Source organism: Taurulus bubalis (genome assembly GCF_910589615.1).
Source record: "Taurulus bubalis genome assembly, chromosome: 4".
Lineage (NCBI taxonomy): Eukaryota > Metazoa > Chordata > Actinopteri > Perciformes > Cottidae > Taurulus > Taurulus bubalis.
This window is the reverse complement of record NC_136592.1, coordinates 23,588,900-23,599,100: the sequence shown is the minus strand read 5'-3', so window position 1 is coordinate 23,599,100 and position 10,201 is coordinate 23,588,900. Positions and strand designations below refer to the sequence as shown.

At 42.9% G+C, this 10,201-nt stretch overlaps 1 protein-coding gene across 1 annotated transcript in view; it reads left to right on the top strand.

Annotated features, from left to right (window-relative positions):
- Nucleotides 1-755: 755 nt before the first annotated feature.
- nkd1 (NKD inhibitor of WNT signaling pathway 1) overlaps nt 756-10,201 on the top strand; it is a gene marked incomplete at both ends in the record, with an annotated part of 29,476 nt that continues 20,030 nt past the window's right edge. The window contains 3 exons of the mRNA XM_079217277.1: nt 756-780; nt 931-963; nt 1,187-1,326. Of these exons, the coding sequence (XP_079073403.1) occupies nt 756-780; nt 931-963; nt 1,187-1,326 (198 nt within the window). The remainder of the gene's footprint in view (nt 781-930; nt 964-1,186; nt 1,327-10,201) is intronic.

The window sequence follows — 10,201 nt, the reverse complement described above, 5'->3', positions numbered from 1 at the left end:
TCCCAAACCTGCCTGGGTCCTGAGAGCCATGCAGGAAGCCGTGGAAGCCCCCAGACCTCAGCTGTGGGAACAATGTATAATACTGAGTGTGTTTACTTGCACTTGCAGTGTGAGTTTAGCAGTAAATCCTGATTTTTAGCCGATTGAAATTAAGTTGTTTTTAAATGCCTAATCTGTGCTTTGAAGAGACAGCTAAATGAGCTGCGTTAAGCGTGCCAAATAAAGGAAACCGGAAGTTGTTGTATTCATTTTCATATTAAAATGTGTAATTGATACGAAGTGAGAAAACATTTTTCAATTGCAGGCGGGAATGGGAAACTTGGATTTGTTTTGTTTGTTTCCCATTTTATATGGCTAGTAGAGCTAATAATATAGTAGACACAAATACTTTTAGATATTTTTTCATTTAAAAATATACTTAGGCCCCTATACGTATTTTTCGTTTAGCTAATCATTATTCCGTGAAGCCTATGCGTCTCGTCGAGTACGCGTTTTATTCTGAAAGCGCGGACAGGAAGTCGCGCTTTCTGGAAACATGGTGCGTCTCTTTTCGGCGGCGGCGCTTTGGATCAAAGGCTCGCTCGGCTCTCCAGTCACACGGTCCTGTACTGAGCACAGCGCAGTCTGCTCTCGGTCTCTACGGACGCTGCGCTGTCTGGATATTGTAGCCGGTTTCTTTTCTTCTTCTTTTTTTTTTTCTTCCTCTGGATTATATATTCTTCTGATGGTTTTCAACTCCAACCCGATGCATAGAAATGGGTAAACTGCACTCGAAACATGGTAAGGTTGCTTATTCCTGAGAGAAATCACAGCTGTACTTCTTCTTCTTCTTCTTCTTCTTCTTCTTCTTCTTCTTCTTCTTCTTCTTCTTCTGCTGCGATACTTTCGAGTAACACTATTCATTGTCTTCTGACTTTCTTTCTCTCAAAGCCGCTATTTGTAAACCGAGGGAGAGTCCAGAAGGTAAGCGCGCTTATTTTTTTCTTCATTTAAAAAAATAATAAATACATTTAAATAAAGTCTCACAATTTGGTTGCTCTGTGACTAGCAGAAAGAAAGTAATATTGTCCGCAGTCTGCTCATTAGAATCCCGACTCTTTTGAAGATGGACCGCTCATGGAAAACATGAGTGCGGGGCGAGCAATTACAGTTTGTGGCTGCTAATGGTTGCGCTTCTTTGTTTCAGGCGACAGTTTCGTAGTCAATGCCTGTTTGGCGAGAAAGGGCATCGACGACTGGCTCGTGAAGCAGAAGTACTATTGCACGAGCTCTCCCCTCGAGCAACAGGACTGTCACCACAAGAATAGCTGCGGTTTGACTACACGGGTGAGTACGAGTCTGTCCACGAGGTTCACGTATTTATAGTGAGTAGCGTGATAGGGACGCTTGTTAAAGTGTGTCCTCGCGGTGCCTGCGCGCGCTCCACTTCACGAGGACGAGGTTTCGCGGTGTTTCTTTCTTCTTCTTCTTCCCCTGTGGGCTTCAGGGCTTTTCACCTAATACGTGTAGTTTTATACGAGGCGACGCTATGTCTGTCTGCCCTTTGCCCTTCTGATGCTCTCAAAGTCTTGTCAAACTTTCTTAAAGCGTTGTTGGTGGATACACTTTTAATATTGGTGGCGAGGATGCATTTCTATTCATGATGACTGCAGATATTTAGATGTTTCTGATTCCATACTGTGGAGCATTTAATGTCTGCCAATCAATGATATACTTTAAAATATTCACATAACTGGGAAGCATACAAGCTCCCTCTTGAATTGAACATCTCGTCTTACCTAGTTGTTTCCCTGTGACAAAATGAATGTTGCCTCTCCTCTGCTCATGTGGGAACAAATCTTTGTTCCATCAATGCACTGAGGTTTTTTTTGTTTGTTTTTTGGGAACAATAGCTCAAGCCCGAGTTGAAAGCATTGCAGTGTGACAGTCTGGTGACAAGTGTGGATTGTAAAGGCTGGGGAGAAAATGTTGGAGGTCATGCTTGTTTTGTTATTTTGGCATTGCCGTAAACACTGTGCTGTTGTTGTCAAGTGGGGAAATCCTTTGGAATTGCTTCAGAGGAGACTTAAGCCTCTTTGGTTAGTGAGACCTTCCTCAAAGGCAGTGTGTTTGAGGAACTGGAGCCCATCAAGGCGAGGGAAAAAAAGAAAAAGGAAAATCAGTTCCTTCAGCCTTGATTCAGACACTTTGAGCAAAAATGCATCTGTCCATCAAATGCAGCCCAGATCCAGGCACATTTAAACAAATCAGAGCACCTATTGTAGCACTCCGTTGTGATGTTTTGTGGCACGACTTTCCTTTCAAAATAGTTGACAGTTGCTTCAGTTGCTCACCGATATTTGATTATTAGCATGTAGTTGCTTGTTGAAATAAACACTTCTTTATTTTCCCTTCTCTTTCCCTCTCATACAGCATGTAGTAGTTATTGTGTAAAGGCCATGTTATACCATGCATTTAAAGGGATTATCATGCAAGCAAGACACACATGGGTTCCTGGAGCGGGATGAGCCGTTGGTATGTGGATTTATTTGCATGAAGGCATGCATCAAACTTGAGGAAGTTTAAGGCAGCAGAAATATCTACTGATTTTCGCCCCAAGTCCAAAGTCCACCATTGTTTTGTCTTCTGCAGCAAGAGGATTTGTTGATAGCTTTGCTTTGCCTGAAGGGTGTTGCATGGTGAGTTAGTGATGAGAGAGGTGGTGGTCATTTTATGAGGGCCGATTTGATGTGACGTGCAAGTTATTGAGTGTAATACATGTGTTGGGAGGGTGGAACTGGCTTTACATGGTGTCAAAGTTGCTAATCGTGACATGCGCCCAAAGCCGCAATAACCATCTTCATAACAAAACCCCCCTCACTTTAGGCTTTTGTCTCCCGGCCATTCTTTGGGGATCTCTTTCATAGAAACACCTGAAACTGTGTTTATTTTGAAGAGCATGTCTGTTGCAGCAGAAAAGCAACGCCGTTTACACCGTCGCTTATGTGCTGAGTGGGCTTCATGCGCTTATGGCAATTTAAGCATTTAAAACCACATTGCTACCATGCAATTACTACACATTATTACCACAAAAACAACATTCATTATTTTCTTTTCTGGAAATATCCATGTGCTGCATTTCACAACAACAGTGGTGTGTGTGATGTTTTGGCCCAGGATGGAACAGGAGCCCCCGCTGAAAGGGTTGGATGTTTTGGAGAAAAAAAAAAAATTGTTAGTGAAGCTTAGTTTCTATAAATAATTCAAGTCTGGGTGCCTAATGAATAAAAGAAGAAAGGCGTTTCCACCATCAATATGTATTTACTTTTCTCTTTTGTTTTTTGATTATGAAGCGAATACAACATCTTTAGTTTAATATTAAAGTTTAAACCGTTTGTTTGCTTCTTGCGGTAACTTGACTCTTACGGAACATATTTCAACACATTTCTAGTCATGGTTTGAATAAGCAATGCACAGAAAGTAGAACGTTGTTCACACAGGGCTTTTGACATTGCCACATTCTCAAATATCCAGGACTTTGGCATTCATACTTAGATTTTTGAATGGGACAATACCGTGTTGAGTTTATATAATATACAAACATACATGAAACGCATACATAATTCATAATTTTGCTCTTTCTTTTTGCGGCGCACAACTTTTTCTGAGCATTTATGGATTAAATTCCACGTGTGAAAGTAATCTTTCACACAAAGATTATACATTCTAAATATTGTTATCAAACGTTGAATTGGTGTTATTTAAATGACTTGTCTTTAAAGACAACATTAACATGCTTTAACTGTATCAGAAGTTTATAACGCTCTATGAGAAGAAGTTTAAAAACTCGACCCCAAGGTGCTTTCAAATAGAAACAGAAGCTAACCTCTTACTTGAAAGAATGTGAGTCAACTCTCTTAACTTTTAAAGCAGGCTATATTGTATAGAATACCTGGTGAGACAGTTATTTATAGCCCCTGTTCTTTTGAGCACCCCTCCCAGCTGAACCAGGGTCCAGGAGAATGTGGGTCGGGTGTCAACAGCAGGAAGTCCACGCTTGGAATTCTTTTGATCTGATCTTTTCCAAACCATATTCCCTGTTGGAACAATGCTGTTTTCATACAAGTCATCGTTTCGAGGAGCTGCTCACATCGGCAGTTATTCTTCATTAGTGGTTTTAAAATTGCTTGCACAGATAGATTGAGACATAAAGATGCACTTGAGATCTTAATGATGAGGCCGTGACGCCCATTCTTAAGTCCTGCAGTCAGATGGCGCTTGTTTGAGCGTGGCAGACGGCGAGTGGTGTGTCTGTGGGTCTCAACACATGAGACCCAGGTCACGGCACACATTTTCCCCTGTGTATAGTATGGTGTCTACACCCACCTATAAATTTGATATGTTCCGGGCATTGATGGGGTTCTTACCACTACAGACTTTGAAGTTCACATTTATGTTTGTTAGTTTTAAGGGGTGCTTCTCTTGGCATCGGATTAAATAAAAGTCCATTATATTTGTAGCATGTCAAGAGTAACTAAAAAGACAAAAAAAAATCTTATTCCACCCAAGGTTCTCCTTTTTTTCTAGTCTTAAAATTCCCCCTCCCCTTCTCTGGTTCTCCCCTCTCCTCCTCTTGCCCTCCTGGTCTCCATCTGTTTCTTGCGTTCACCCTGTGGCCCTGTGTTGGTTGTGGCTGATGAAATGAGACTGAATTTGAAGTGGGCCATGCAGGGAAGTGTCAGGAGTGACATTGATGGCCCTTCCTCTGCTGCGAGGCCCTGCCCTCTGTGTCGTAAAACGCCACATCCAATCTCCCACAAGCTGCTGCTCTCACAATTCCCAAGCTCATATAAGTATATTTTTTCAAACTGAGCTTCAGCTTGTTTGGAAGCGTAGACTAAAAGCAAAGGTACGTCTAACGACAGAATGCACTCAAAAGTGAACCGCAGTGAAACTTCTGCCCCCCCCAACCTCCTTGTCTCACAGTTGGTTGCTAGCCCTTTGATTTTCCTTTTTTTTTAAGTAGAAAGGTTGTTTTTTTGGAAGTAGGCCTAAAGCTTTTACCGCATTCCCTCAGCCTCTAAGTCTGATAAAAGACATGGCAGGGTCTGATAAAAGACATGGCAGGGTCTGCGCCCCCATTCGTCTCTCGCTTCTGCTGTTGTGCTTTTTCTCTCCTTGTCGTTTCCACAAAGCGAGGGCCCTTGTTCTAGAAGCTGAAAGCACCTTTCAAATGCAGACTCCTCTTCCTCTTTCTCGCCTTCTTTCTGTCCTCTCCCTGTGCGTTTTCTTTTCCCACCGGCTGGCCTCTTGTGCGTGCTGTGTGACGTATGCCCCCTCTCCCACCGGGTTCTACCCCCTCTGTGCTCCCAAGGGACCGGGGGCCTGTTGTTGCTCTTTGAAGAGACTGGGAGGAAAAGTTTGGAGCCACACTCTAAAGAGAAGAAAAGCCTCGGCCTATATGGGGGGGAGGGGTAGCACCTGGCCATAGAGGGGCTTTGTGATTGTTTTTGATTTTTCCCATGAGAAGGTGGCGTGGAGGTCTTGGGCTGACGTCAACGTATAGCTGGGGGACTGGGAGGTTCGAGGACGTGCAGCTGGCTTTAATGTCACATCCGGCATCATGTGTCACCTAGATTACTTAAAGATGGAGGAGATTCTCCTTGTGTGACAAAGCAGAGCGGACAACTCTCGGTTTCTGTGAATGGTGCCTTCCGGAAAGGTTTTCTGTGAGAGAATGACAGTAGTTTTAGAGTAAGGTCAAGCCCTGGTGGCATTTAGACACTTGATCAGGTTGATCCTCTTTGCTCCTTTTTTTGTGCTAAAGCATCTCCTCTCTATCTCTCCTATGTCTTTCACAATGGCCATTACGCATCACAAACCTGTCTAGTTGTCTCCAAATTCTTTAACAAGTACGATAAAATGCTTAAAGTTTTGTAATGGCAATGATCAACTGTTACTCAATGGTATCATTGGGACAAAAAATACGTCACTTGTCATCTTAATGGTATGAAGGAAATGACGCTCGCGTATGTGCAAATCTGTTCACACATGCGAGTGTGCAGTCTGGAGTCAGCTGTCCGGATGCACTCCAGAGATCAAAGGATTCTGGGGGAATGTGCTCTAAATCTCAGAGGATTAGCGGCTGAGATTTTGCTTTGTTTCCCCAAATATATGCTTGGTATACGGATAGCTGTTGATCAAAGTGTCTCTCACCGCCCCTTCACAGATGCATTTAGGCTGGCAGGTTTCATTCCACACTTGAGGATGGCATTCATTTTACAATTCTAAGAAATGGTTATATTTTTAGGATGTTTGGCTATTCCTTTTGCTTTGAAAGTGGACTCTGATTGAAATTGCTTGCGACTGATAAGCATGTGTCGAGTGTCAAGTACAAATAGGGTGATACCCTGTGCAGATAATCCAACTCTAAAGCCAGGAATCTCTCCGTGCGTGTGTGTATCCTTCACACGTGTGGGTGTAATGCTGGGGACTCAAGGATGCGCAGTGTCGACATTTAAGTGATTTGGACATGCAACGCTTTAACTAAACGGCTTCAGGGCTCTACAGACGGAGTCGAGCGTATCGTTCGCAGAGGGCCTTTTCAGGCCGCGGTTCATTGACTGCAGTTAACCTGTGCTGCTGGATGAATGGGTATACTAACGTTACAACCAAACTCTTCTTCACGTCCCTGAAGACAGCGAGTGATGAGCGTTTTTTGTCAACTTCAACTTCCAGAGGCCACGGCTTCAAACGGGCACTGCACTAGTCCATCCAAATCTAGAGTTAATTTAACTGACATCATCATCTTTGCCGGCAATGCTTGCATATCTTTGACCTTTGATGTGTGTGTGTGTGTGTGTGTGTGTGTGTGTGCATGTGAGTATGCTTTAGACGTGCAGATGCCTTTTTGAAAAGCTTCGGCAAAAGTGTTCTTTTCCAAGAAGAAAATCTTTAAATATTAAGGTAGAAAGGACAGCAAGATATTGGCTAGTTTCATGTGATATGTGGGAGATCAAAGACTTTTTGAACAAGGCACTTACTTTTTTATATAATTCCTTCAAAAGATTAATGTGTGATATTCAGGTAGATTTGCTTATCACACGTGTGCAAAAGTCAAGAATAGGTTTTCATCTGATGGATATGACTTGTGTGGTTTCAGTCATATTCCCAAACCAAAATATCTATTATAACTTAAAATTAAAGAGTTCACATGTCAGTTATCATGCTGTTTTTATTATATCAAACTTCACCAAAGAGAACATCTTTTGATGCACTATATGACACATTGGTAAATGTAAAAATATATAAAACATGCCCTTATGCATGGGTACCATTTTGTATGTATATACAGCCATCACTAGGGAAGGGTATCGTTTGGATTTCATTGATACTAGTGCTCATATCGATTCTGCTTATTTGTTCAGTTCCTTATTGATACTCTTATCGGTTATTTTTAAATATAGTGTGAGGGGAAAAAATGACAATTAAGAAAAGTATTTTCATTAACTAAATGTAAGTACATGTAAAATAAAAAGCAGCAATTAATAATTATCCGAATGGCTGTGTGCAAAGGGAGAAGTGTTGAGGAGTGAGGGGAACATAAATCAGTTCCCATAGTTGATTAATTGTTTTTCATACATAGTAGATGACTTGTATATGTACGACTCAATCCGTCTGCACTTAATGCCCACAGAAATTAATTATTTTGTGTTTCTGCGCCGTCCCAAAAGAATGCTGAATAAACTTCTGAATGTAAGAACAGTCTGTTATAGGTTCGGGATTGACAGGTTCGCTGTGTGTGTGTGTGAGTGTGTGAGTGTGTGTGTGTGTGTGTGTGTGTGTGTGTGTGTGTGCGACTGAGAGGAACTCTAGGTGACTGGGGCTCCTGTGGTGGTACTGAGCTCCTCTGCCCATTTTTAATCACCCACTTAAAAGGATCTGCTGAAGAGGGTGTTTAAGTCTTTAAACATCGAATAATTCTCTCTTGTTTGTTTATCAGGTCCCCCTGCGGGTTGCGCTCTGGCCCGTGCAGTAAGTGCTGAATAATTTGACTGAGCACTCAAAGTGGCTCTCAAATAGGAATGTGATCAACATCTGCATAAAACCGCTATCGAGCTCTCATGAGAGTGCGCGCATGCACAGAATCGTGCATGCACACGCTCATGTGCCATGAAGCGCACCGGCACATTACTACCCACTACCCATTTGTTCATCCTAATATGTGAATACATTTATCACAGCGAACAGACGTACAGCCTCAGTATGATTCCCTTCCACTTCTTTCAAACTGGTCATCGGGAAACACCAGCGATGGACTACACAGCTTCCATGAGGCCTGCGGTTGTGTTCATCCTCCTTGTGTTTGAGAGCTGCGGTGGCCAGGGGCTCTAAGGCCACCTGAGGTAGGGCGAATGCAGGAAGTGTATTTAGGTAAACAGAGTTGGGAGAGCATTGTGCCTCCCACAGACAGAGGTTCCAGGGCACTTCAGCTCTTCCTGTGGCGCCAGGGCTGGAGGAGGGTCTGGATTGTCTGTTGGGGGATGTTTTTGGTGGAGGGAAAGCTAAACAGAGGGGCGCCCCTGCTGAAAGGAAAACTGTCCTCCCCTGATGTGTTTATGCTCCACAGGTGCCGCAACCTGAAGAGGACCTCACCCTGTAGACTCTTAATGAAGCAGACCAACCCTGTGCTCCCCAAAGCAACATTTTCCCAGTCCCTCAAACACACCGCTCCCCCACCCAGTTTCTTGCTCAAGTTTGAAAAAACAATATCCTTGCACAAAGGTTTTGTAAGTCATTCTCAGTTGCAAGATAATTTCTTGGGGGGGCGCCAGATGGGTTTGGAGAAGAAGAAAAAAGAAATAAAATAACATATTTCAGACTGGGGAAGGGTTTTTACATTACATCGCCTGTATCGGCGATGTTATGCCTCAGAAAAGGTTTTATTGAGTGTGTTTGGAGAAAGTCAATGCGTGCACGCTCGTTTCTGACGGGGGATTTCCGGCGGGTCAGTGGGCGAGAAAAAGTCCCAGAACGCATCAAACATCCTTAGTACCCAGAGCACATTGGACAACCACGAGGTGCTCGCTGTTGAAACTAAAACTAAAACCAAACTCGGGACAAACAAAGCATTATTTACAATAAATGCCTACCTGATTATTCTGGGGGTGGGGGGGTCACAACTCGAAAAAGGTTGAGACCCGCTGCTCATAAATGTCATAAATTGTGTTCCATATCAGAGCTGCTATCAGTATGCAGATGATACGATTATTTCACTTTTATTCAAGACACAATGCACTTGTGAAACCAACAGTGATGTGCCCAAGCTTTTTTGTTTTTGGGCTTTCAGATTAGTGTGTATTCTTTATGTTTCTTTAATTGGTGTATGAGCAACTTTTTAGATTAATTTAGTCGCCGTTTGCGACCGAGTAACTTACTCTGCTGCAAATTCATTATGTTGAGCAGTGACACAAGCCACTAATTCCAGTCAGCTATGAATAGAAACCGTCCCCTTGGCACCAGCGCGCTTGTATATAGTAGTTGAAGTGTCTATTTCTGCTGCGATGTTTACTTGCAAAGTTGAAACGCACTGTGTAATTACAGAGATTTTTGGTAACTACAGTTAAAAGGTCAGATGTGAGGGCTGGTTAGAGGTAGTGGCTTGTGGCTGGCAGGATGTCTGCTTCAAACATGGTGCGTGTGTGTGTGTATATGCCTTGCGAGTGTGTGTTTGATGTGTGTGTGTGTGTGTGTGTGTGTGTGTGTGTGTGTGTGTGTGTGCGTGTGTGTGTGTGTGCATCGACAGAGAGGAGGAATGGCCTCCTTGGTGTTGAGGTCAGTTACATCTGGTCAACATGCACACGTAAGAGGTTTTCCTAACAGCCACCTAACACATGTTGATTGCAATAACGAGGTTTAGTAAGTGCTTTGGATGAAATAAAACGGGCTGGTTGTTATAGATGTTGGAGGAACTGTAAAGTTTTGAAGCTTTTATGACGTTTCCTCTACAGTTTGTTACTCCTTCAGTGTGTCTGGTGGCTAGATCACATACAGACTACAGAATTGCAATCGCAATGCAACCCTGACAACTTGCATAACCGGTTCAGTAGATCAGATAGTAATATGAATAAAAACATTAGTGCATTTCAGTTGGTAATCTGACATGTCCTGGCTGGATCAGGATGAAAACCACATTAAAGAGAAGACTTTAAATCTGAATTTG